General features: G+C 36.9%; 5 protein-coding genes across 5 annotated transcripts; 3 read left to right on the top strand and 2 right to left on the bottom strand.

The window, feature by feature from the left end:
• Positions 1-444: 444 nt before the first annotated feature.
• Positions 445-6,874, bottom strand: LOC114718661 (uncharacterized). Its single transcript, XM_028904063.1, has 2 exons — positions 6,869-6,874; positions 445-1,689 (listed from the first exon to the last, which is right to left on the bottom strand). The coding sequence occupies exon 2, from the start codon at positions 1,554-1,556 to the stop codon at positions 981-983; it is 576 nt and encodes a 191-aa protein (XP_028759896.1). The 5' UTR covers positions 1,557-1,689; positions 6,869-6,874; the 3' UTR covers positions 445-980.
• A 1,525-nt stretch (positions 6,875-8,399) lies between these two features.
• On the top strand, positions 8,400-11,436 carry LOC114718659 (uncharacterized protein At4g15545). Its single transcript, XM_028904062.1, has 9 exons — positions 8,400-9,043; positions 9,124-9,192; positions 9,468-9,524; positions 9,720-9,789; positions 10,069-10,164; positions 10,288-10,482; positions 10,666-10,708; positions 10,971-11,049; positions 11,151-11,436. Exons 1-9 carry the CDS (start codon positions 8,759-8,761, stop codon positions 11,241-11,243), a joined length of 987 nt encoding a protein of 328 aa, XP_028759895.1. The 5' UTR covers positions 8,400-8,758; the 3' UTR covers positions 11,244-11,436.
• A 1,299-nt stretch (positions 11,437-12,735) lies between these two features.
• Positions 12,736-15,316, top strand: LOC114718658 (receptor-like cytosolic serine/threonine-protein kinase RBK2). Its single transcript, XM_028904061.1, has 7 exons — positions 12,736-12,838; positions 12,925-13,320; positions 13,623-13,874; positions 13,990-14,144; positions 14,246-14,325; positions 14,444-14,579; positions 14,684-15,316. The coding sequence occupies exons 2-7, from the start codon at positions 12,984-12,986 to the stop codon at positions 14,858-14,860; spliced, it is 1,137 nt and encodes a 378-aa protein (XP_028759894.1). The 5' UTR covers positions 12,736-12,838; positions 12,925-12,983; the 3' UTR covers positions 14,861-15,316.
• Positions 15,317-16,947: 1,631 nt separating this feature from the next.
• Positions 16,948-19,072, top strand: LOC114718662 (histidine-containing phosphotransfer protein 1-like). The gene is made up of 6 exons (XM_028904064.1): positions 16,948-17,302; positions 17,490-17,620; positions 17,875-17,943; positions 18,248-18,319; positions 18,605-18,677; positions 18,780-19,072. The coding sequence occupies exons 1-6, from the start codon at positions 17,243-17,245 to the stop codon at positions 18,837-18,839; spliced, it is 465 nt and encodes a 154-aa protein (XP_028759897.1). The 5' UTR covers positions 16,948-17,242; the 3' UTR covers positions 18,840-19,072.
• Positions 19,073-20,161: 1,089 nt separating this feature from the next.
• LOC114718657 (uncharacterized) lies at positions 20,162-25,628 on the bottom strand. The gene is made up of 12 exons (XM_028904060.1): positions 25,378-25,628; positions 25,095-25,274; positions 24,851-24,961; positions 23,873-24,208; positions 23,558-23,734; positions 23,171-23,455; positions 22,953-23,075; positions 22,619-22,816; positions 22,102-22,352; positions 21,720-21,921; positions 21,256-21,564; positions 20,162-20,782 (listed from the first exon to the last, which is right to left on the bottom strand). The coding sequence occupies exons 1-12, from the start codon at positions 25,558-25,560 to the stop codon at positions 20,498-20,500; spliced, it is 2,640 nt and encodes an 879-aa protein (XP_028759893.1). The 5' UTR covers positions 25,561-25,628; the 3' UTR covers positions 20,162-20,497.

The raw sequence follows: 25,628 nt of genomic DNA, 5'->3' as shown, positions 1-25,628 counted from the left end.
TTTTATATTCATCTAGTATTTTAAAATATTTTTTAAATACATTTAACATTCTGAAACATTTTAAATATTTTGTTACCCATCTAACACGTCAAAATATTTTTAAATACATCTGAAACATCTTTTTATCATGATACTGTATACACCTAAATAAAATTTTAGATGATGGAAAATATTTTTTTTTGCCATGATACTGTATACACCTAAATAAAATTTTAGATGATGAACTTATCTAAAAAAATATTTTTAGGCGCTGAAACACCAATAAAAGTACTTTAAAATACTGACAATTTAAAAAAACACCTTTAAAGTGTCAATGTACCTTATGTCTGGAAATTATCACCTCAAGTCAGATGCCTCTCATCCCTCGACAACAAACAAATATTAACAAAAACCTTAAATGCTCTCACACACAGAATAAGAAGAGAGAAAAGTAAAAACAGATACGCGTGAAAAATTGAATTCTGCCCATATTTCCCTAAAATTATTCTTTATCTTTACAAGCAAAAGTAACAACGCACTTGCAGACGCAGCCCAGTGAACTAGAAAGAAAATAAATTACTAATCAGACGCCGACTTTACCAATGACCACATAAACCAAACCTAATATTTTCCGAATTTTACAAATCAACCCCTCCATTTTCTTTTTTTTTCTTCCGTCTTTTTTGTTCTGTCACATACTTAACCTCCTTTACCCCGACTAACCGTACAATATTACACAACAGACCCGATAGATGATGGTAATAACACAAGCACAACTATTTCTAGCTTGTTCACGTTTTCGCCCCTACTTCTTTTCCCAGTTTCAGATCTGCCCTTCCATTTAAAAAAATCACAGTCGGACCAGACCTTCAATCCGGGAGGGACGTAGCGAAGACGAAACTCGACTTAGGGAAGAAGATGATGATGAGAAAGGTACAAACAGAAGGGAGAATTATTTATTCTTTTCGGGTCATCCAACCCGATTTTCGACCCCTTCCGTATCATTCGAGCCGGAGGAGACGCCTCAGATCTCGCGTTGCAGAGTCGTCAACGGCCACTGAGCACTCCTTCTTCTTCCAAAAAGATGGAAGAGGAAGCGCGCTCGGCGACGGAGACACTGCACACGCCGATCCTGCGTACATGTCGGTCTTCACGATACGGATCTGCTTCGGAACCATTTCTGGATCTGGACCCAATCTCTGCGTCCCGCAAACCACCAGGTCCTCGCTTTCCGCCTTCAAAACCTCGCTCTTAATCGTTGAATCCAAGGATTGCCCTCTCCTGAGAATCGTCACCTTTTCCATCACCAAACCGCTTCCCTTCGCCATCTTCGAGTCATCGGAGCTCGATTTCTTTGAGATCGACGGCTTCGACACCGGCTGGGTCGGCACAACTACCCGCTTCCTCTGGTCCTGCCTCTCAGGTCTGTTCGATGGTTTCCGGGAAGGCCTGGGATTTGTTACGTAGTTATTGTAATTACAATAACCCCCATAGTTCCTCCGCCTGGAAAACGCGGCTGGAGGAACCCTAATCCGTTCGACCAAGCAGTCCTGAGGCCGCAAAACCTCCGTCGCCATGGCAGGTAATTTTTTTAATTCAAAGAAAAAAAAACGAAAATAGGACGATTCTCTACTCCGAGCTAGCGCGCGCGCAGATCTTGTTCGTTTTGGTAAGACAAAGGAAAACAGAAAATGGAAGTCCCAGAATCTGCTTCTTCGTGAAGATTTAGCCCTGTTCCTACGAGCCCCTTTCTTCTATTTTCCTCCTCCTCACAAGGAGAAGAAGGAGGGGGTGGTGTGTGTTAAAAGACGCGGCTTAAAGATGGTTTATGGGAAGCTACAATGGAAGAAAGAAAGGGTGGGGAGGGTGATATATAGGAGAAGAGGAAAGAGACAGGGCGGGGTCGGGTGGCGGTTGGGTTTGCCACCGACCTTCGCTCATTGACGCGTGAAGATAGACATTAGTTACAGAAAGAGAAATGGTAAGAGACAGGCAGGCTCGTTCTCAGTGATTAGGGGACACGTGGCTGGATGACTTGACCTGGTCCGCCCTGGCTTTCTTCGTAGAAGGGCGTGTATGTGGGGCCCCTCAGACGCGATGTCTGTTATAACGGCGTCATCCTGTGTGCCCTGACATCTTACTCCTCGCCCGTCCACTTCGGTTTTCTTGGGTCATCAGGTAACGCCGTCATATGTGCTGGGTTAGTTGTCGTTTTCAATGGCCTCTTTTCTTTGGTAGGGTCCACAAGAGGTTTTCACATCACTCAAATAATCTGCTGATTTTTTTATTACCACATCTTTTTTATTGCGTTGCATCTGTTTTCTATTCTAACAAATAATTAGTTAAAATTAATTAAAAATAATAAATATATTAAAAATATATTTTTAAAAAACATGTTCTTAGAATAAATAAAATAATAATAATAGAGAGTATATAAGATGATAAAAGAAAACAAATAAATAATTAAACGCAAAATTAAAGAAATACTCCTTTTAAATTATTAAGTTAATAATTAGGAGCGAAGAGAGTGCTAAATAAATACATGAGGTGGGTTAGAAATTAGGATTAGCTATATATAGATATATTCATGATATAGCTCATACATATATATATATATATATAGACATTTTCATAAATATGATATAGATTTGAACAAGCTTACATCAAATGAATCATCCATAATCCATAAATGATTTAACACGCTGACGGGAAATAACGTTAATAGGGGATAACAGCTTTTCATTAGGTGATTTTGGTTCAGTGCTTTTGGCGTACCAGCATCACCATGGTTCATATGCTTTACACATTCTACCTAACCTTTGAACGTAACCTTTTATCTTTGGAGTTAAGTAATTGTTTATTATGGTCTATGGAACAGGGAATGAAAATTAGATTTACAGATGGAAATATTTTTGCACCTTTAAATGTAAAATAATAAGTAAATATATTTACTCTTACGTTGCAGTAACGGAGGCATTTTTTATTTCAATTCAATTTCTACCTTTTTCTTTTTTTGGGGGGGGGGTGTTGCAGATGGAAGCTTAATAATGGAAAAATGATGTGCTCAATAATAGAGATTGATTGATTAAACCTCCAATTCGTTCTGCATATTAATATTAAAATGCGAAAATGGGACAAAATAAGAGGCAAATAATTTTGCAGATCACATGGCCTCGTACTTTAAAATGATGAATTTGTCTCTCCATCAACAGACTCCTAAATCCTAAGCTGTCTCCCTGTCGCCGCTTGTTTCTCTCAATTCAAGTTTCGATCATTCTCCCCTCACGCATATTTTATTAGTTAATTACTTACTAAAATAATCCATAAAATCAAAGGCGATCTTGCTTTCTAAAAATGAAGCGATAACCTATCCGAAGATGGCCATGCAATATTTGCAAAGGATCGAGGTCAAAATTGACATTTACTATCCCCCGATTGTGGTGGGTGTCTGCGTGGACCGGATGACGTTTACGATCTCCCCATATTGGGGTCGCTGCTCTTGCCTCTCTTGGTCAATGTTCGGCCAAACAAAAAAAAGGGTATGATATGGATGTTAATACTTAAATACTTAATGTAAACGTTGAATAATGAATTTATAGATATTAAGAAAGTTTGATTAAGTTACATATACAGACTTTTTTTATAATATCCATTTGATTATTTTTCGATTAATGGAACCTCATTTAATATATATATATATATATAATATCATTATACCCAGATAATTTGTGAAGAAAGTTATTAAATTGAGAAGATACGATGAATTATGACTTAGGATTTTATATCTAGCATCAAAATAAATATTTTAACACCAACATGATTAGATTTAATGGAATGAGATAATCCTCACAATATGATGTATTAATATTTAAATTGTTATTAAGACAGGTATCCATATTTAGTGTAATTCAACATGTTAGATATGTTGTATGAAAAATCTTACAACATAAATTGTTGTTATATATGTGGGCGTGTTTTTCTTTTTAACTCTTTAGGAAAAATAATTTAAATTAGGTCAAAATTGTTCGAGTGCACTGGAGGGTACCGTTTCACCGTAATTTGACTCGGTAGAAGGGTAAGTTGGTCATTGTGAAACTAGACCGCTGGCGCTCGGTTCATATAATGGAGATCGATAACAATTGATATGATTTTAATGAATAAAGAAAATGTGAGTGGACCGAATAATTCAAGTGAACGTATGAATGTCCCCACGAGTTCCTGCCACATTGTCCAATGATTTCCCACTAAGAAAAGGAGGAAAGAAAATGTGAGATGCTTTTGTAAAAGTGTGGAGTCAAATTCGGGCTTCCAGCTGGCGGAAAAAAAAAATAAAATCGGGCTTCCACCTTAATAATTTTATTTTAAATTATTTCACCGTATATTTAACTAATTTAATTATATTAAAAAAATTAAATAAATAAATAAATTATAGAAATATGATTTTTTTAAAATATTCTAATAGTCTATTTAAATATCTTTTTTATTGATTATAGTTAAGGGCCGACCATTAATAAATTGATCTAATTAACCAATCAAAGTTAGCTTCCATAATTATATATTGAACAAAAGCAAAAGCTTTTGGACGATAGTAAAAAGTCACAACAAACCTCGTCGCTACTTGGACTCAAAAACAAGTAAGTGTAATTCCCTCTAAATAATAAAATATATTGACATGAGAAGGAACGTATTTACTAGTTATATCATTTGCAATTGCCTAACCATTTTTTTTATATTCTAGGACATAGAGAACATAACAATTTGAAGATAAGAACTAATAGAATATATTCCAATTAGAAAAAAAGTAATAAATATAATAAACATGTCTTATATTTAGTAGAGCCGGTAATATGGGTTGAACCCGCGGGTCCAACCCGTCAAAAATGGCGGGTTAGGGTTGGCAAAAGCCAACCCGCCACTACCTTAAAAAATATAACCCGCACCGCCATAACCCTAACCCGCGGGTTAACCCACCTATTTTTTTTAAAAAAAATAGATAACAAAGTAAAAGTAAAGCAAATTTTTACTTCAAACTTTATTGTCATTAGAAATAATTAGATAAATAAGTTATTCAATATTGCTCATTGGTTTCATTGAAAAAAAAATGTGTGAACTTATGTATTATCATGTTGGAAAATTGGATAATCATATACTATTTGTATTTTATTGTGTTGTAATTTTTATTTGAATGTTTCTAATATTTTATATCATTTTTAGTATTTTTATTTTGTATTATATATAATTGCTAACATTTAAAAAAAAAAAAAATTTTTAAAAATAAAAATAAAAATTTTGGCGGGTTGGTGGGTTGGGTTGGCGGGTTAGGGTTGGCAAAATGCCAACCCGCCAGAAAACGGGCCTTTTGAGCCCGCACCGGACAACCCACAACCCGCCACGGGCCAACCCGCAACTCGCGGGTTGGTCCGTTTTACCAACCCTAATATTTAGGATCAAAACTAACTCTATAATTAGATTTTATATTAAAGACTAGAGGATTATTATATTATCATACTTTATTGAGAAATCTGGGGAAAAAATCCTGTATTAAAATATTTTATCAGTGATAAGAAGCATGAATTTTTATCGATAAATGTACAAGTTCTTATACATAGAAAATACAAATATTTTGAATTAAAATTATTCCGACTGACAAAGAATTTAATGACAACTTTTGCTAAGCTTCTCAACTCTTCTTTCCTGCTTTGTTCTCATAAAAGCCAAAACGCAGAATCATACTTTGAGGAGGCGTAGTGGAAACATCCTTCTGTAAAGAAAACATGTACGATTTAAAATGTGAGTATGTAGGAGAATCTGTGGGCGGAAAAAGAAAATAAAAGGGAGAGAATCATAGCGTCGTTGAATGATGAAGCAAGCTATTTTCTCTTTCCGAATCATTAATAAATGAATAAATAAATAAAAGTACAAAAGGAGAAAGTAAAAAAATAAAAGAAAGTTTGTGCTGTGGTCTTCCTCATAGAAAGGGCAGTGTTGCTTATTCAACGTCAGCCGCTTGGACCTGCCCAGCTGCCTTTCTTGACACTTTTTTCGGAATCAAATTTCTATTCATTTTTTTCCCTTTTTTTTTCTTTCTTTTTATATGTGATTATCTCAATTTATTTAACTTGGTAACTCCTACAGTTTTAATGTGGGATTCGTTGTTTTTGTTAGTAAAGATACTGTATTACTCTTTTGCCAAACAAGTCACTCACGCACGTTTCAAATCATTCATTTCTTTATGAAATATTTAAATCAGATATCTTTTTAAATTTTCAAGTCATACATTTCTTTCCTTCTAATAATCATGCTGCATAAATTATTCATCACTGTTTTCCTCCTCTATTATGTTAGTTCATGAAACTCTTCACGGAAAGAACGTAACTTGTGGAGGATTTCGAACTCAGTAACATATTTTTAAATATATATATATATATATATATGCACTATCTCTGCAAATAAAGTCTTATAAGAATAAGATATAGTATTTGCAGCGAGAGAAAATAAAACAGTATGGAAATTAGTACTACCTCTGCTCCTAATTATAAGAGCCAGTTGACTAATTTGAGAAGATTAAGGAAGTAAGTTGAGTTAGTTATTTGTTCTTAGATGTTTTTTTTCTAAAATATTCTTGCTAATCAAGTGTATTGACTAGAACTATCATTGTTAGAAAGGCTATTTTGAAAAAATATATATAAATATGAAAGACAAAATAAATTGGGGTTTTATATTTAGAATCAAAATAAAAAACAAACAGGATCTCGTATTAAAACAGGAAGTAGCATTATTTAATAGAGAGTGGTAATTAAAATGTTGTGATGTGACGGTTGCCTCTACAGAAAGGAATGGGTAATGGAGATAAATCTCTCTAAGGGGATAACGATTGATGTGCGTCCACCACAAAAAGGAGTAAAGTCACGCCCACACCATACATTTCTCTCTCCAATCCACCTCACAAAGCTTCATGTTAATTCACCACCGCTGCTACCACATAAATCCTTTGCGATTCCCAACACATCATTATCATCATTAACTATTCTTCAAATATCTGCTATTATTTTAATAAAAAAATTCCTCAAAACTCACCAAAAATAAGCCGTGCTTTTGATTTCAATGGCATATATAAAGATACTTACAAATGAGTCACTCACAAGATCTCCACATTCAGGGTGAGATTCAAAATCAGACAATTCTTACTTGATTTTGTTGGCTCATATATCTTTTTTTTTTTAATGAAAAATAGATATATACTCCTTTTTTTAAAAATAAAAATTTAGATAGTTAGGTTTTGAGAACCTGTTAGGATTAGGATATGCTTTCAGACTCAAAAAGTATTTTAAAAATACTTACAGATCGGCCACTAATAAAATATTCACATCAACAGTAAGATTATGGGTTATAAATCTATTTTTTATCAATTGGACAAATTTTTGTTGACAGAGATGTATTCTTTGCCTAAAAAGAACACCTCTTTTCCATCTTCTTGGGCTACACATGGGCCACCCTGTCCAACCCGACAAAAGAAGACCCTGTACCTGAATTGGGCCCAACGAACCCATCACGACCACTTCAAGTTCAAGCTTGACTCTATTTTGTTTTTGTGGTTTCAGCCGTTGAATGCTGATGGACCCAGAATTTTAGCCAGCCCAAGTTTATTACAGAAAAACAAAGGAAAACTTCGATGATTGATCTGAAATCATATCCGTTTTCAACTTTTCACTAAAAAAATGTTTGAGCGGAAATTAAATTATGATTTTGAAAATAATCTTGCGATATAGGAAATAAATATATAAAAAGGGTTTTATCTCGATTTAAGTAAAAATATTTTTTAAAGTTTTTTTTAATACACCAAACACCGCCAAAACGGACTAGGATATCCATTAAACAGTGCCCAATAAGCCGATGACTTAACATGGTAGCAAGAAATCTATCGCAATTGCGATTATCAATCAAATCTTAATATTTTTTTTTTCAGAGCAGCATCAAATTGAAAAAAAAAGAAGGAAAAACCTAACATTAGTGGTATCCAAACGGTGGGATGTCTTATTTATCCACACTCACACACTTGTCACCAAGACGGGCGATGGGAAATCTAAACTAGTCTATTACCACCGAGTCGCTCTTCAAATTCCCAACAGGCACAACACATTTACATTCTCAATAAACTATATATTGTGTGAGCTTCTTATTCAGTCCACGAAAAGTCACAAGCCCAGGCACGATGCACTTAAACAGCGCTCAAAAGACACTACTACTATATGTATGTTCAACATTTTGTCAACGGGTTTGATTCGTCGTAGGAAACAACATCAATTCGACGTTAAAAGTGATCCCTTTAGAGCCACCTAAGGTCCAAGATCGGTTGTAATGACAAAGCAAACATGTTTTCCAGTGTTTGGAGCAGCATGCGGCTTGCCTTTGTTTGAATATTATTATACCTGTGCGCGTATGGTATGAAATAACAGAAGACGAGTCCGTTTTGTCTTATGTTCAAAGGGTCCTATCCATTCGGGAACCACAAGTCTTGTCTACCAGCCACATCTTTTGGGTTGGGACACACCCACACTGAGACTACGAAATTCCCTTGTTGGCACCGAATCCTTATCAAATTCGTTCCTTCACACGGCTGAGCAGGCAGACACTGTTACATAAAAGCAAACAGCTTTGGTGAAGAAGAAGGAGGAGGGAATGATACGAGAACAGCGTGCTTAATTTTATAAAAGCAAGAAACAAACAAGTACAAGTTAACGGAAAAGGAGGTGTGAGGTGGTTTGATAGGTTCGAGAAAATGTTAGCGGATGAACCGGAATCGGGTGTTTCGAATTTCGATCTTCCCGAGGAGGTGCTGCAAGCTCTGCCAACGGATCCTTTCGAGCAGCTTGACGTGGCCCGCAAGATTACTTCCATTGCCCTCTCGACGCGTCTCAACTTCCTCGAGTCAGAAGCCTCCGCCCTTCGCGCCAAGCTCGCCGAGAAAGATTCCCTCATCGCCGAGCTTCAGTCCCAGGTCGAATCCCTCGATGCCACCCTCTCCGAAGCCGCTGATAAGCTCGTCCGAGCCGACCAAGATAAGGTTCCCGACTCGAACCGGTTTTTCTCAAATATCCCAGTTGAATTCGTTTTCATCTAATTTGTGCCCCATTTTTGGTGTAGGAGAGCTTGCTTAAGGAGAACGCTTTGCTTTCTAATACCGTGAAGAAGCTCAATCGAGATGTCTCCAAGGTGACCATTTGCCAATTCTTGTTATGGAATTCGATTTCTGAATTCTGATTGTAACTAATAGTTGCAAAATTGGGTGGCGTGTTTTTAACCTCCAATCTGCTTGATTTAGAAAATCTGTAATCCTTTCCGGTAATTCAGAATTTGTGTAGGCCGTCGTTTCTGTGAGCTTTTGAATGAAATGGGAAGGGGTGGTTGAATGATTTTGTTATGAGGTCTTAACATATAGAATGTGGGTCATCGGTGGACTTATGGAGTCTTACTCTAAATGCATGCAGTTAGAAGTTTTCAGAAGGACGCTTATGCAATCGCTTCAAGAGGATGAAGAAAATTCGGTAAAGTTGTTATTAACTAAATTATGCTATTTTCTGATAAAGAGGTGCTTGTCGTGGAATAAGGAGGATGATTTTTAGAGTTCACATATCGCTGAATTTTGTTTCTCATTGCGTCTCTCTTCTGTCTACAATGTATAGTACTGGCATTTTGTTTGGACTATATTAGCTCATGGCTTGTCCTGCTGTTTGCCGTAGGGAGGAGCATCGAATATTGTTGCTAAAATACAAAGTCAAAATAGTCTGTCTTCCGCATCACAGATTGGAGGTACTTCAAATGTTTTGTAAACTCGCATTTCTTGTTGGTGAATTGTGACATCATTGTTGGCCTATAATGGCCGATATTTAGTTTTAATGTTTTGTTTTGCTTCATCTTCGAGTGACCCGATCTAAAAATCTGGGACCTCAATTTGAGTTTGAATGGAGAGGTCAATAAAAGAACAAATACTGAAGCTGAGATATTCAACTCATCATGGACACCAACTTATATTCCACAGGCACTTTTTTCGTCATTTTAGGTTTTGATAAAGTTCTAATTTCATTGCAGATGATGATTCCTCATTACCACCTTCTAGAACTTCTTCAATGAGAGGCCATATCTCTGATACAGGATACTCACTGGCTGATGATCGTGAAGCTGATGGTATGTAGTCTGTACTTCTACTGTTATCTGCCTGTCATTTTGTTTTGTCAAGATGGCTGCTTCCAGTGTAGATTCCTGAAGATTTAGCAATTATAATTTTGCACGTGTCTCATGTGGTTGCAGCCACTAGACCCCGAGTATCACATGGTCTCCTCTTAGCATCTCAAACTAGCACACCTCGGATTACTCCTCCTGGTTCTCCCCCTAGCCTGTCTGCATCAGTATCACCAACAAGAACATCTAAACCTGTGTCTCCAAGGCGACATTCAATTTCATTTTCAACTTCATTGTCAAGCTCTGACCCAGCATCGCAAACTGGTTTGTTTTTCCATTTCTGGGCAGTAGTTTCTTTGTGCTAGCACGTTGCAACTCTTTTCAGTTGTTTTTCCAACTCAGTGTGTCTGCGTAGTGTATTTCTTTATTAGACCTTGCGCCATTTGCAGCAAGTGTTGCTTAACTTATGTACTTCTTCTCCAGTTACACTCTTATGTTTTGTTGTAGGACGAACACGGGTGGACGGGAAGGAGTTCTTTCGCCAAGTCAGGTGAGGGCATTTATATTTGATCCATGAATGAAGGTTCCCTAACAGAACTAGAAGTCATAAGCTGGCCCTATAATTTGGAAGCTTCTATGCAGGATCCACAATGGATTTCTTTGGTTATCTTTCAAAATGTTTCTTGTCCTTGAATATGAAGTAACGAACAGCAGCTGCTGCGTTCAGTGTTAAATCTCTGAATTTCTGTGTTGTTAATGGTTAACATACTTTGAGTATTCCATTCAATTGATCACTTTGTGTTGGTTATCAGGAGCCGTTTGTCTTATGAGCAGTTTGGCGCATTCTTAGCAAATGTTAAGGAACTGAATTCCCATAAACAAACCAAAGAAGTAATATCCCTCTGTCACACTCTGTTACATTGTTGTCTCTACTCTCTTAACACATTCATATCTCACTTTGGTTATGGCCATATTATGATGCAAAATTGCAGGAGACCCTACGAAAAGCTGATGAGATATTTGGACCTGAAAACAAGGACCTCTATGCTATATTTGAGGGATTGATTACTCGCAATGTTCATTGACGATATTGTCTAGTCTAGCCAACACGTTTCATTTACATCTTGTAACAAGTGATGATGTTCATTGTGCTCTCTCTACGTTACTATTTTTTCCCCTTATTGTAAATCATATGTTCATTGTGGTGTGATAAACTATTCTTTGAACGCTAAAAACTTGGAAATTTGAATATGAGGAGTGCCTTTTGTTGTGCGGCCACTGGTTTCCTCCATAATACTGAAGATGTAGTATTTATTCTGTACTTTTTGTAGTAAGAAATTATAAAACTTGAGCATCATCTTCACTTTTCATAAATATTGATAAACGATTAATGGTGTTACAGCTCAAAAACGTGAAAGCTCTTGTATAAGCGAGAAGTTGCAAGTTTAGTTTCCCCTATAATTTCAAATAGTTGGTGCTTGTCCTTTTAATTCAAAACAACAAAACGTTGATCAATGACAAACTTTGTCTCGCTGACAAGCAAAGCTTCAAAAAGTGTTATACTTTACCCTTAGCAAAGTGCTTTCCAGTAAGTGTCCCAATCAAATAACTACACCTTATTAAATTAGTCATATAAATTGTACCGCAAGTTGTAATGAAGGGTGAATTAGAGGTTGAAGGACACTATTCAGAATTAATTTTTTATGACGAATTGTTAAGATTAAATTAATAACATTAATTTTTCACAGACTAATAGCGATGTGTTATTCTGTTTGTAGCAGGTAGTTTTTTTGGCGATGGACCGCAAATGCATGCATGGTTGTTGGTGTTTTAAAATTTGTGAGAAAAAGAGTTTGCAAGAAACGATATTTAAATAAAAACTATGCACTAGTAAGTGAATATGGATGAAATGTATGTGAATGAGAAAATGGGTAAAAGAAGCCGTTAATTGAGCAAGAAAATTCGGTGAAGTTAATAACAATATCATGAAATGAAGTTGTTTCTGTATTAAGGCGGCAACAACACACGAATCAATGCAAGCCGCTACTTTCGAGCCTCCTTCCCTCCTTCCCTCCCTCTGTCCCTTCCCTTCCTCTGTTTTCTGAGATCCTCTCTGTTCTCCGATGCTCAGCCATGGACAACGATATCCGTTCCACAAGGTAACGCCTTCATTCCTCCCATTGTTCTCCATCGGAAGTGGGATTTTCGGCTTAGTTTCATGGCATTTTTTTCCTTGTTTCTTCTTGTGGCTGATATTTTATTGATGCAATCCCCAAATCTCATGTCATGCACGCATCCTTATTTAGCGTGTGTTCACCCGCATTGTTCCGTATCCCAAAATCTTAGTTTGTCAATTTTTTTGGTTGAATCTCGTAATCCAGCGTATCGGGCGGTTGAACCAAAAATATGGGTAACTTGCGGTGTACGCTGGCCGGACTGGCCATCGTGTTTCTTTGACCCTTGTTCATTCTTGTTAGCCATAGGCCGATGAAGTCTTGAGATATATTTATTAGGTTGTTCTGCCTTCATTTTGTTACATTGTTATTTGCTGAGGAAGGAAATGATGATATTGGCAGCGCTGAATCCCCTGAATTAGAAAAGGGAGACTCAAAAGAGAAGAAGACTTGTCCAAAAGGCAGAAGGGCTCGGACTGGTTATTCTGATTCCATCAGAGAATTGGGTAAATTGCAGTTCTTATTTCTAAATATCTGATCACGGTTGTCCATTGTACTAATCAATATGCTAAACGTAAAAAATGAATTTCAGACTTGGATTCTTTATACATCAAGGCAGAAGGCACACCTGAGTGGTCTGCCAGTAAAGACATGCCTGATGACTGCAGAAGTTTAGAATATGAAGCTCCTTCTTCCCATGGTAGTACTTCCGATTCAGAGTGTCCCCCAGATGTTGCAAACAATGCCCAATGGCGCGGCCTGCTTCGTTTCATGAAAAAAGGATCTCACATGCGCTTTGCTCATCCGCCTAAAACTATTCCCAAACTCACCCGAAGAACAGTTAAACGAATCAAGGAAGACCTCATCCCTGGTCTACATTCTTCAGTTCCAACCCCATCTCTTGATCCAGATTTTTACTGCTTTAAGTCTTCGTGGATTAATTTTTCATTTGCACAGCTCAAAGCTGCCACTAACGACTTCAGTGATGGTATCAACTCCTTTGTCTGAAGTCCGTTGCTTTTCTGGTTGTGAAGGATCAATTCAACTTAAAAAGCTCAAGCTATTCTGAACAAAATCTCATTGTGCTTGACATTTGTTAAAGATTAGCTGGACTAGAAAGTTTAAGCTATTAATGAAGGCCCATAAATAGTTTTTTTTTTTTTAAAAAAAAAAACCTCTTACAATGGTCAATGTAGTGTTAAAAGAAAAGCTCATTAATTCATATGCTTCACAATGATATTGTTGCTTGCTTGGTGATATGTTGGTTGTGCTTTTTTTCCCCTTTTGAAGATTTGTTGATCGGGAAGGGAGGTTATGCTGAGGTTTACAAAGGAAAAATGGAAGATGGGACATATGTTGCAATCAAACGGCTGACAAGAGGAAGCCAAGAAGAAATGACAGCTGATTTCTTGTCTGAACTTGGTATTATAGTACATGTTGATCATCCCAATATTGCCAGATTGATTGGTTATGGTGTGGAAGGGGGGATGTTTCTTGTTCTTCAGTTATCTCCACATGGCAGCCTCGCAGGCATACTTTATGGTCTGTTTTCCATCTTGAAAATTTTGAACACACACACACACATATAGAGAGAGAGAAGGAACCTAACAAGTTTCCAGAAGATAAAAACTCCAGTTTCTTCCTTGCATGATTTTAGGACCTCGAGAGAAACTGGATTGGAACATCAGATTTAAGGTTGCTCTAGGGACTGCTGAGGGCCTTCAATATCTGCATGAGGGATGTCAAAGAAGGATCATTCACAGAGATATCAAAGCTGCTAATATTCTGCTGTCAGAGGATTTTGAGCCTCAGGTAATGTTTTATGCGTCACAGAATTGATTATGGGAGTCCCATTTTGCAACAATGGAGTGTTTTCATATATTACCAGCTTCTTAAATCTAATCTCACCCCAGGTATCTGATTTTGGGCTTGCAAAGTGGTTGCCTGATCAATGGACTCACCATACTGTGGACAAAATTGAAGGCACATTCGGGTTGTTTATCTAAAAGCATCACAAAGTTTCTGTGTTCTTAGTAAATAAAAAGATTTTTCTTCACGCCTATGTTTTGACAGTTTTTTTTATGGTTCCATCGCATTTTGTGTTGAAACAGTTACCTTCCTCCTGAATTCTTCATGCATGGAGTAGTAGATGAAAAGACCGATGTCTATGCTTATGGAGTGCTATTATTGGAGCTCATTACAGGAAGACAGGCTTTGGATAGCTCTCAGAAAAGTCTGGTGATGTGGGTATGTCTCTTCCACTGTGCAGAGCAATGCTAACATTTTACTGAGGGAATAGCTTATTCACATTAAAAATATCAAATTAAAAGAGTGGGTGCATATATTTGCAGGCAAAACCTTTGCTATCTGTAGATAAAATCAAAGAGCTCGCAGATCCATGTCTAAGTGATGCTTATGATGAAGAACAGATGAAAATTCTTGTAATAACAGCTTCCTTGTGCATAGAGCATTGTTCAGTTGAGCGACCACAAATGAGCCAGGCAAGTTCTATATGTCAAACATTTTGATGCAGGCGAGATGATGATCTGATTTAGATGAATACACAGGTGTTAAAGACTCTAAAAGGAGATGAAGAGGGCTTGAAGTTCATAATGGAACGCCAGAAGTCAAAACTAAGAAGGACCTATTCTGTAGAGCTGCTAGACGCAGAGGATTATAATTCAACCAAGTATTTGAATGACATGAATCGAGAGACAAGTCCCGACGCTTCTGATTCTTTGAAAGAAGAGAAGTAAAAATATGGCCTTTTGATTCATATAACTTGCCTCCGTCTTTATATGGAAGTAAGTGGTTGATTTGTCTGATTCCATGGTGGAGCTGATTCCCAGGCGGCTTGAACAAACGAGTAAAGACAGAACGCCAATGGCTTCTATCCGCTGCCCTCCTCCACCCAAAACCATGTCGTTTTGGGTGGAAAATAAGAGAGCTTGAATTTTTTTAAAAAAATAAGATTCAGTATTTTGAAGTATTTTTTCAAGAACATATAGTATTCTAAAATAATTTTGATACACTCAACATCCTAAAATATTTTAGTATAGTGGTGGGTGCTCCTTGAAAAATATTTTAGAGCGCAGAGTGTATCAAAAACTATTTCAAAATATTGAGTGCTTTTAAAAAATACTGGATATTATTTTTAAAAAAAACAAATTGTATTCAAGCCCTTTTATTTTCCACTAAAACGATATAGTTTTGAGTAGAGGAGGGCAGCGAGCAGAAAGGTCAGCGGAGAGAAGCCGTTCCCAGGAACCATGAGGCCGAACCTATTATACAATGTTGGTGAGTGTTGTATCTGTAAGGCCAAGCCCATCAGTGAGTTATTGGGCCTGTGAATTTTTTAAGTTGGTTGGGACCAGCCCAATAATAAGTTCACTGACTTATTGAGTCTATTTATTTGTGAAAATTGTTAAATTGTTAAATTCACTCACACATGTTTATTTATGTAATTGAAAGAGAGTTAATGCAGGAGAAACTTGTTAAATTTACTCACACATGAACATGCTATGAATGTAGTAATGGGGCAATACGTTGAAACATGGGAACAGTTGGGCTTGTACTAATTTCAGCTTTTGCAAATGCCATAATGAAAGACTTTATTTTGTGGTGGAAATGTGATTCGTGTAGACAACCTTGGCATCAAATCATCAGACGAAATCAAAAAAGAAAAACATTGTGCCTTAGTCACACACAAAGCTGAGCCACGTGGAGGGGGTCGCAACCACTCTTTTCCCCATCACCTTCAGGCTAGATGCCCCAATAAGAACATGTGCCCCTCTTTTTACCATCCTATCATGTTGTATATATTATTATGAAAATATAAAGGTTTTTAGGCTGTTGAATTCTCAACCTCAGCCGACATGTGTGTGTCTGTGTGTGTATATATATAACAAGTTTGAAAAAAATGTTGCTTTGCAAAGCTAGACATATTCTATGTTATCTTTACCTTTTATATCCAGACACATAAATATTACTCTTTTGATCCTAAATATAAGACCTTTATACATACTGTATAAGGGTCTTATATTTAGGAACGGAAGGGTAAGAGTATTTCATCTTTCTTGAGGGTCAAACAGAACAAAGCGAGAAGAATTTGCGTGCATGTGAGGGAGAGGGCAAGCGACTAAGCGGCTAAGCGCTGCAAGCAATTTTTTTTTTTTTTTAAAGCCGAATTGTGTGTCTATAAATGTTTACATGATCATGAACCCCTTAAATTTTTGTACGCGACAGTTTTTCATTTCAAAAGTTAAATTCTTTAATCAAACTTTCATACAAGTGACAATGTTTCAGCGACTGATTAACCATCTGAGATCATCTGCTTAGATCAAGCCACTTGACAAAAAAGGAAACATTTAAACAAGTCTAAACGTACACACAGTGACATAGGACATTTTTATTGATTTTAAAAATTACCCAGCAAAAGGATGCAATGTTCTTAGATTAAATTAAAGATATATATATATATTTAAAAAGAAAAAAGAAAAAAAAAACTAATCTCTTCAAGATTCTTTATCATGCACGCCTCGAAGAAGAGTGGAAAAGGAGCTGAGAAAGATGGCGCTAATGCAAGGGAGGCAACCCCAAAGTCGATTGCAAATTCCCATTAATGGTGGGGGTGGTGGTGGGTCCCTATTTTCTACATCACAAGCAAGAATAGCACAAATCCATACATGAATAATGACCTTGAAAATGAAAAAAGAAAAAGAAAGAAGTAGACATTCCCATCAGTATTATCACCCAACGGCAACAAAACCTTGGATTTTGCTTCTCTCATCCATCTCTTTCAAAGGTTTTGCTGCACTTAAAAGACCCCTTGATTGAGCAATAATTCCTCCTACTTCAACTTCTCAACTTCAGCCCTCTCCTTTCTCTGCCGGGTCACTCTGTCTCTAACCATGGATGTGGGTCAGATTCAGAGACAGTGGGTCGACTGCATGAAATCCTTGTTCATCGAGGTATCAACATTACTGCCCTATAAAAGCACTCAGTTTATCATTTTTTCTCAGAGGGGGTTCTTGCTTTTTTGTTTGTACGTAGCCAGATCTGTTTGCTAGGTTCTTTTTCTTCTTTTGTTATGTTTGTGTTGGTTTTTTCGGTTGTGACTTGTGCGTCTTGTTATTTTCTGTTATATGGGGGCAAAAGGGCTTTCTTGATGCTCAGTTCTTACAACTCAAGCAACTACAAGACGACAGCAACCCTGAATTTGTTGTTGAAGTTGTGTCCCTCTTCTTTGAAGATTCTGAGAGGCTTCTTACTGATCTCACCAATGCTCTGTGAGTTCCCATAATTTCTCTTTCACTTAATAAATAAGTTAATCGTATTAGTTCCTGATATAGTAAGAGCTTCTGTGACTCAGTAAAACAGGGAGTGTTTGTTAGATACGACGATCAGTTTGGCACTGATTATTCATTTAAGTTTGAATTGAGTTTCCTTTTTGATAACTTTTACCTGCTCTAATAACACCTTGGAAAAATGAAAGAGTTTTTATGTTATTGAGCCTTTTCTTTTTCCCCTTCTTTTTTTGCAGAGATCAGAGAGCAATTGACTTCAAAAAAGTTGATGCTCATGTACACCAGTTGAAGGGTAGCAGCTCAAGGTATATACTAGAAAGACACATGATCTGGATCCGAGTTATCAAACCCTTTACGGCAATAATTCAGAGTTTCGTTAGTGCAATTACTGTTTGGTTTTAGATGGCTACACAGAAAGAAGTTGCTTACTAAATAAGTTATACATTAGAGCCCACACAGACTAATCAAGTTTCATGTATATGAAGACCAATTCAGGAACAGCTAATAAGAGCGGAGAAAACAATTCATAAAGTTATTTATTTTGTTCATCTATAGCTATCTTCGTCTCCCTTGGTTATGTTTTGACAAATTTGTGTTTGTGGCCCACAGCATAGGTGCTCAAAGGGTCAAAAATGCCTGCATTGCTTTCCGCAGCTTTTGCGAGGAACAGAATGTGGATGCGTAAGTTGTTTTTCTTCTGACTGACTTGCTAAATTTTTTTTCCCCATAAAAGGTTTCGAGACGCTTAGGTTTTAGATTGAACTAGCACCTACCTAGTAGTAAACATGAAGACAGAAACACAGGACATCACAGTGACATTGAGACATGCCATTATTGCAAGTTTTTTATGTATGAACAAGTTTAGTGTTTTACTCGACACCAAAGTTTAACACATGTTGAAAACAAACTAAAAGAACCATGTATGTTGGGCAGTTTTATGTTATGATGATGGGAATGTACTTGCAGGTGCCTGAGATGTCTGCAACAAGTAAAGCAAGAGTACTTCCTTGTCAAAACTAAACTTGAAACTCTGCTTGGGGTAACATGATTAATTGCTTCTCTGGTCATAAGAAAACAGAGTATGTTTGTGTTTTGTGGATGTTATCATTCACAATTGTTGTTTGAATTGTTTTTGTTGCAGCTTGAGCAACAGATTGTTGGAGCTGGTGGGTCAATCCCTGTGATGGAACTGAGTTTGTAAAGGGTGGATGGAGTTATAGAGAAAGCTTGTAACTGTAAGAGTGTTTAGATGATCCTCTTTTCTTCTTCTTCATTGAAGATTCTCTTGTCTTAGGTCATTTAAGTCCTTGGTGATTGATTGTATGAGTTTCAACCAAGAGAGGATTCCATGCCCTGTAACTTCTTCACGATTTGTCTGAAAAGCTTATATGTGAACTCTTCCATGATCTAAGAAAGGCTGCTCTTATCACTAACATAACAGAACTCTCATTATTTTTGAAATTTTGAAGAGAGAAGGCCTTTAAAATATGATTTTTTATATCCATTGGGGTGAGTACATAAGAATTTAATACGAACCTCAAACACTTGTCTTTAATGTTTTATTGGTTTCTTCACTTTTTCTAAGGCGTGAGGAATATTTAACATCAGAGTTGTTTGAATTGAACACGTCTGAATCACAAATGCGTCGAACCATGGGGAATAATAGAGAAACTCGTTGAAAGATGGATTTAGATGTCGACTGTTGAACCCCCTGCAAATTATTTGCAAGCCTTTAATTTTTTTTTTTTGTTGAAAAACAATCAACATCTGAGAGCTTCTTGGGTGAAACAGCCTGGGATTTTTTCACTCGACTTTACAGGTGTGAAGTGAAAAGAGGAAAGGAAATTGATCGCAACACAAGATTATGAACCGGAAAGTATAGAATCCTGGACTCGAATAATGGCGGGGGAAGGCGAGTGGGGAATCGGGCATGATATGATTATTTAGTAGAAAGATAAGAGATGGCATCGTACCTTTGTCTGCTTCGTATTATCTTTATCTTTCGGCCATACATGATTTCTGTCTTCACTCTCTCCCTCCTCCTTTTTGGGGGATTGATTCCGTCCATTCATATTATATATATAAATATATATTTATATATAACCAATAACCTTATTAATTATCTTCCATTAACATTGTTATGCTTAGAATAGCATTAGGAAGTTTTAAAAGTAAGCTCGGACAGAAAAAAAAAATTAGTTGAATGAAAAAAAAGATGTTTGACATGATGTTGATGGCTGATTTTTTTTTTAAATTTTTTTATTTTGCCTAAAACCCACTTTAAAGTTGGAATATTTTTTTTTTCGCATTTTAACTTTTTGAAAGTAACTTTCCAATAAATTATCTAAATAATATTCTATCAAACTGATTTTTTTATAAAAAAATTATTTAAATTATTTCAGTTTGGTTTGAGATAAAAATCACATCTACAGATGTTAACCCAACCAAAGCCGTATCTCGATGAGAGTTCAATGACAAATTTTCAACTAGATCATCAACATTTTCACAGATCCTCACCAACATAATAACAAACTTGAAAATTCTTGTCTTGTTGCGCATTTATATACATGAACTCAATCATACAATGGTGTCATATCAGCGACAATGCCCATGACAGAGACACGCAGAAAGAATCTATATCACTATTGATTGAGCATGATCAGGATTTAATTTCCCAATATCGAATCCTCACGCTTCTTTAACAAAAAGAAAAGGCCTCACAATGTTTTTACCTGTACACAACTACGAAGTCTATCTCCAAGAATCTTTTAGCCACACCTCATTTGCATTAAATAAGAAAAGATGAACAGCTTTTGGCAGAAAATAGTAGCCAAGTGGACTTCCCCTCTTGCTTTGCTTTCAAGGATGCCTCCATTTTCTTCTCTGTTCATTGAAGCTTCCTAACTTGGCTGTCTGATTCTTATCACCGAGTCTCTCTGAATACAGTTTATAATAACTCCCAGCATCCACATGATTTAAAATTTGGACTGATTTTCCTTGTTTTTCATCTACCACAATTGTCCCATCACCGGATTTGAAACCTTCAGCTATGACTTTAAGTGGCTTGACCTCAGTTTTTGCACCAACGCTGGAATGGCCATCGGCTAATACAACTGCGCCCAGAATTTCCCCCATGAACGTGTCCTGTAACAGAATTGCTTTAGTCAAAAAACAGATTAAACAGCAGAAACTAAGCTAAATGAAAAACACATTATACTTTTAGTTCTAGGTGACAAACGTTTTGTTAAACTGATTCTGCAGCAGTTACATATTATTATGATCACATCCTTCGCTAAATTACAACTAATATTCAGCAAAAAATGGGGACTACTCAAGTCGTGATTGATATAGTCAATCTAAGAATTTTTTTAAGAAAAACTTTTAAAAAGAAAAAAATGCAAAATTTTTAGGTAGGCTAAATCTGCAAAAGATTATTAAACCCAATTGATCATTGATCATGGATCATGCTAGGCATGCCTTGTTGTAGGGTTCACTTCTGATATAGTTTACATGTCACTTTATAACTAATTCGGTTTAAATCTACGGAGTTTGCAACGCGTAACTTTTACTGCGCTGGCTAAGCTATAACATGAAGGAGGACTAAAGGGTTACTTTACCATGTGCTGATATCTGTAGTGGGTTTGCTTCAAGCGGTATAGCCTTGAAAACAACCGCATGGAAAAGACAGCTTCAGATGTTTTTTCTGTTGCACGCAACCATCTTAACATCGTTGAAAACGAGCTGCTAGCTTCACGCTGAATATCCAGTGGAATGAGAGTGATATTCACTCCAGACTCAAATACTGTCTTGGCAGCTAAGGGATCCAAAAACATATTGAACTCTGCATATCGGTTTGAAGGTACAGAAAATATGTTTCCTTTGTCATTGCCATTCTCGCTTATGTGTCCCCCTACTATGTATACCTCCTGTAAAAAGTTGAACCCATACGGTCAGTTGATTAGTATAAAATACTTTTCTACATAGCAATAGAAAAATTTACTGGGATTGTTGACGGGCTGATGTTTCTTGAATTAATTTCCAAGTATTTCATAATGGGAAGTGTATGGATAAATCAACTGACCTGAATTAAGGAGCTCATGTTTTTCTCTGATACGACCTTGGCCAAATTAGTCAATGGTCCATTGGTTAACACTGTTATCTTAGACCCTTGTCTGGTTGTTGGCGATATAGATTCCCAAACTTCCATAGCTAGCGGTTGTCTAAGTTCAGGGTGATCGGTATCCCTGGGAGCTCCGAACTTTACAGAGTTCTCTGCAGTATACCTGTGGTAGATCTTAAGGTGTCATAGTCCATTGCTGGTCCAGAAAAATTCAATTTTATACCTTTTATTTTTACATGACAGATTCCAATTTACTAATGCCATTTTCCTTCCCCTACATAGCCACTATTTTCGTTAGTTTCTGATGCATGGTATAATGTTCATCAAAGTAACTTAAAAGCACCTTCTGGGGCTACGAGGCAGATTACGAGCAAGACCAAAAAGAGTGTCCGCATCCAAGAACCCTCCGCTCCCATGCGGAATGGCTCCAGCATATTTGCAGCCATCAACATCTGATAAGAATGGATTTGAATCAATTGCAAATACATCTCCTAGACCTACTGGGATATCGTCACGACCCATCATGTGCAGTAGGTCATACACCACATCTATTGTTGCAGCATTGGCCCATCCATTTGGGCTGACAATAATAGCCTAACCAAAAGTTACAGGGAACCCACATCAGATTCAGAGGTAATGTTTTCCCTAGGGATCTTGTCATGGAAAGCAAAACCTATGGTGATAAAGAGTTTCTTCACACAGATAGATCCATAGCATTGTTCTAATAAAAGAATTCGACAAAGTAAAGCTGGGGTCTTTGAGTAGCAGGAGCAATAGATTTCAATTCACTCACGTCCATGTCAGAGCAGGAAAGGTTTTTGAAGATTCAAAGAAATAGTAACGATGAAGGGTCAAACTACCTTGAGGTCGATCACTTCATAAGGAACCTTTAGGAGATAAAATAGAGCAAGAAAGTCTCCTGCACTCATGTCCATGTCAAACACAACAGGTTTCCCTGGTCTTCTATGTTGAAAATCAGGTTTGTAAGTCACCTCTTTGTAGTAAGGAAACTGCGTAGTGAAGTTGAATAGCCCAGAATTTTGTTGTTTATTTAGAACCTGGAACCCATGGAAAGATAAATACTTGTTACTTAGAGGTTCCTGGAAAAGATTGCAGAATGAATCACAATAAGGAATCCTATTATTCTGATATAATCTTGTAGAAACCAGAACAATATATCAAAATGTGACTCACGTTCAGGAAGCTTATGAAATATTCTCTGTCAAGTGGGCTTCCAGTATCTTGGTTAGGCTTTGCTTTTTTAGCAAGAAGCACTCTTACTGAGTTGGAACCATTTACCTCTGCTGTATAACCATCCTATAGATCACGTTGTTATAGACAACATATTAACAAGGCAAAACAAACTTTGACTACATAGATTTCAATGCATAAACCAACAAAAAAGCGATTACCATGCATTTTCCTTTCCCATCCTTCACAAAGCACAATGGATCTCTAAGTCCTTGTTGAACATGACCGCTATGCATTCCGCCTGCCTTTAAATTAAACTTAGGAACTTTTTTGCCATCAAAATTCGGATTGGAGCCATCATATATCCCATAAGGTTCATTGGAAGTTATTACTGTTATGTTCACATACTCCATTTCAGCAAATTCATTTTCTCCATCACCGTTATGGGAGTTACTCATGATTGAGACTGCTATGCCACTCATGAAAGAGTCCCACATAAAATAACTCTGCCAAATAAGTCAATATCAATGTTACTCCATCTGACTTTATCAACCTAGATATTGGCAAGTAAAAAACCACTTGCCTGAACAAATTCGATAATTGTTTACCGTATAGAAATGGTCATCAAACCAAGTATCACGAGCCATTTTCAATGACTTGAAGCAATATTGTGCCTCGTATGTGTCTTGACTCTTCTCAAATTCATCAAAGAAAGCCTCGTTGATGGGAATTGTGTTGGTAGCATCAAGAGGGACGAGAGTTATAGGAATACCAGAATGAATCACCTAAAATGAGATCATATACTTTCGTCAAGAAGCTATATGCCCATATGTTCATGCATATGTGTAAAATAAATTTGAACAATGACAAGATGAACAGTAAAGTGATTAACAATTTAAGTGACCGTTATTTTTGCAGCTGACCTGATATGCTGCAAAAGGATCTCCAAACATATTGAACTCTGCATATGGATTAGTGTGATAATCTGTGAATATATTGCCACGGTCACCACACTGCTGTGGCACACAGGAAGAACTAGCATTTTTGGGGCAACAACCAGTTGGGTTGCTTGACCTTACACCCCCACCCATGATGTAAATATGCTCTATATTCTTCTTTAGGTGGGGGTTACTCATAAGGAAAATGCCCACATTTGTATGTGCTCCGGTCACGAATAGAGTTATGGGACCCGCAGATATCTTGTCAATCAGAACTTGCTGAGCAGTTGGTTGTTGTAGAGGAGTATACCTCCTTCTGCCCTGATTCATGCCAAAAGCAGCAATCCAAATGGGTGTGAGTGGTTAGACTAAAATCACTTTAAAACAAATGAATTGCCTGATCACTCTGAAGTCATTTACAGTTTGATGCATTATTATGTAAATATATCAAGACTTCAAATGTTTTAATGATTTGCTATAACAGACTTCATTTAAAATTGAAATGTAGTGATCCATAAGGCTACGCAGTAGTGCATATCTGTAAAATGAGAAGTATATGTCCATAAGCTTCAGATAAATATTAAGGAAACAACCTATTTTGGATTCTTGAGAATGCCCAAATAAAAACAAGCACAGTCCGTATGCAATAATGGAATGGCCTCATCAAACTATGTATATGCACACGTAAATGGGCAACTAGCTGGTTCATGACAACGGAAAATGGAGAGAAAATGATAAGAGGAAATGGCGCTAGATCGTGGATTTGGTCCTACTTGCGACCACTTGTAATGAAGGAACATTTTTTTTAATTTTTAAGTTCAAATATTTTTATTTTAGGTGAACTAAATACAAAACAATATAAAGCTTAGGACTTTTAATTTATAAAAATACTATAATTTAAAACATAAAGTAAAATATGGTTAAAAATTGTTAAGAGATATTGCAAAGTGAACATAGATATACTTGTGGAAGGAAAGCTTTGCGAAGGCCATAATTTGCATCGATGTCAAGTCGCCCTCCTGCACCCACGGGAATGGCCTGCCTGTATCTGCAACTTCCTGCAGTCGTCAATCCCTGCATTACAGTAACTTGAGTATGAATGGCATTATTATACAATACTACAATACGATGCATAATTCATGAGTGATGAACAAATCGATGTTACCAACAAAAGTGAAAATGCAAGTGCATATAGCATAAAGCATACCTGATCTATAATCGGAAGATAGCCTCCAACATCTGCAAGGATGGTGCCATTTTCTAGTATCCCACCTTCGCCTCCTACTCCGACGGCAATATCATCACGACCCATCATGTGAAGTAAGTCATACACTTGATTCACAGCATGGCCTGCATTTGTCCACGCATTTGCATTGATTGTGATCGCCTGCGTAGATCCAAGCAGTTTAACAAATCACAAAACTGCTTCAAAAGTAATATGGATCAAGGTAAAGACAGAAAGGGGTTTTGATTTTGAAGTATGTAATCACCTCCAGTTCGAATTCTGATCTGTTGAGCTTCATGAGGTAAAGGAATCCGAAGAAATCGTCAGTATCGATATCGCTATCCCACAGAATGCGACGATGACTACCTTCAACAGCATAGGAAGCAGCCATAAGAGCTGCCATAGCCATTATTACAGCAACACGCAACCTCCTTGAAAGCAACATCATATATCAACCCAGAAATGCCTTCCTTTCAAACTCTTTGTTAAAACAGAACTGGCTTTGACCAAGTAGGA

The sequence above is a fragment of the Neltuma alba genome, unplaced genomic scaffold (genome assembly GCF_004799145.2).
Source record: "Neltuma alba isolate B1F8T4 unplaced genomic scaffold, ASM479914v2 tig00011856_pilon, whole genome shotgun sequence".
Lineage (NCBI taxonomy): Eukaryota > Viridiplantae > Streptophyta > Magnoliopsida > Fabales > Fabaceae > Neltuma > Neltuma alba.
This window is presented reverse-complemented; position numbering and strand designations above follow the sequence as displayed.

Excerpts from the sequence above, each read along its gene's own strand:
- LOC114718661 (XM_028904063.1), bottom strand. The coding sequence starts at position 1,556 with ATGGCGACGGAGGTTTTGCGGCCTCAGGACTGCTTGGTCGAACGGATT.
- LOC114718662 (XM_028904064.1), top strand. The coding sequence starts at position 17,243 with ATGGATGTGGGTCAGATTCAGAGACAGTGGGTCGACTGCATGAAATCC. Across the intron at positions 17,303-17,489 it reads TGAAATCCTTGTTCATCGAG|GGCTTTCTTGATGCTCAGTT; the intron begins GTATCAACATTA and ends TGGGGGCAAAAG. Across the intron at positions 17,621-17,874 it reads ACTGATCTCACCAATGCTCT|AGATCAGAGAGCAATTGACT; the intron begins GTGAGTTCCCAT and ends CTTTTTTTGCAG.
- LOC114718658 (XM_028904061.1), top strand. The coding sequence starts at position 12,984 with ATGCCTGATGACTGCAGAAGTTTAGAATATGAAGCTCCTTCTTCCCAT. Across the intron at positions 13,321-13,622 it reads CACTAACGACTTCAGTGATG|ATTTGTTGATCGGGAAGGGA; the intron begins GTATCAACTCCT and ends CCCCTTTTGAAG. Across the intron at positions 13,875-13,989 it reads CCTCGCAGGCATACTTTATG|GACCTCGAGAGAAACTGGAT; the intron begins GTCTGTTTTCCA and ends GCATGATTTTAG.
- LOC114718657 (XM_028904060.1), bottom strand. The coding sequence starts at position 25,560 with ATGATGTTGCTTTCAAGGAGGTTGCGTGTTGCTGTAATAATGGCTATG. Across the intron at positions 24,209-24,850 it reads GCAAAGCTTTCCTTCCACAA|GGCAGAAGGAGGTATACTCC; the intron begins GTATATCTATGT and ends GGCATGAATCAG. Across the intron at positions 22,353-22,618 it reads ATGAAGTGATCGACCTCAAG|GCTATTATTGTCAGCCCAAA; the intron begins GTAGTTTGACCC and ends ACTTTTGGTTAG.
- LOC114718659 (XM_028904062.1), top strand. The coding sequence starts at position 8,759 with ATGTTAGCGGATGAACCGGAATCGGGTGTTTCGAATTTCGATCTTCCC. Across the intron at positions 10,709-10,970 it reads GAGTTCTTTCGCCAAGTCAG|GAGCCGTTTGTCTTATGAGC; the intron begins GTGAGGGCATTT and ends GTTGGTTATCAG. Across the intron at positions 11,050-11,150 it reads CCCATAAACAAACCAAAGAA|GAGACCCTACGAAAAGCTGA; the intron begins GTAATATCCCTC and ends GCAAAATTGCAG.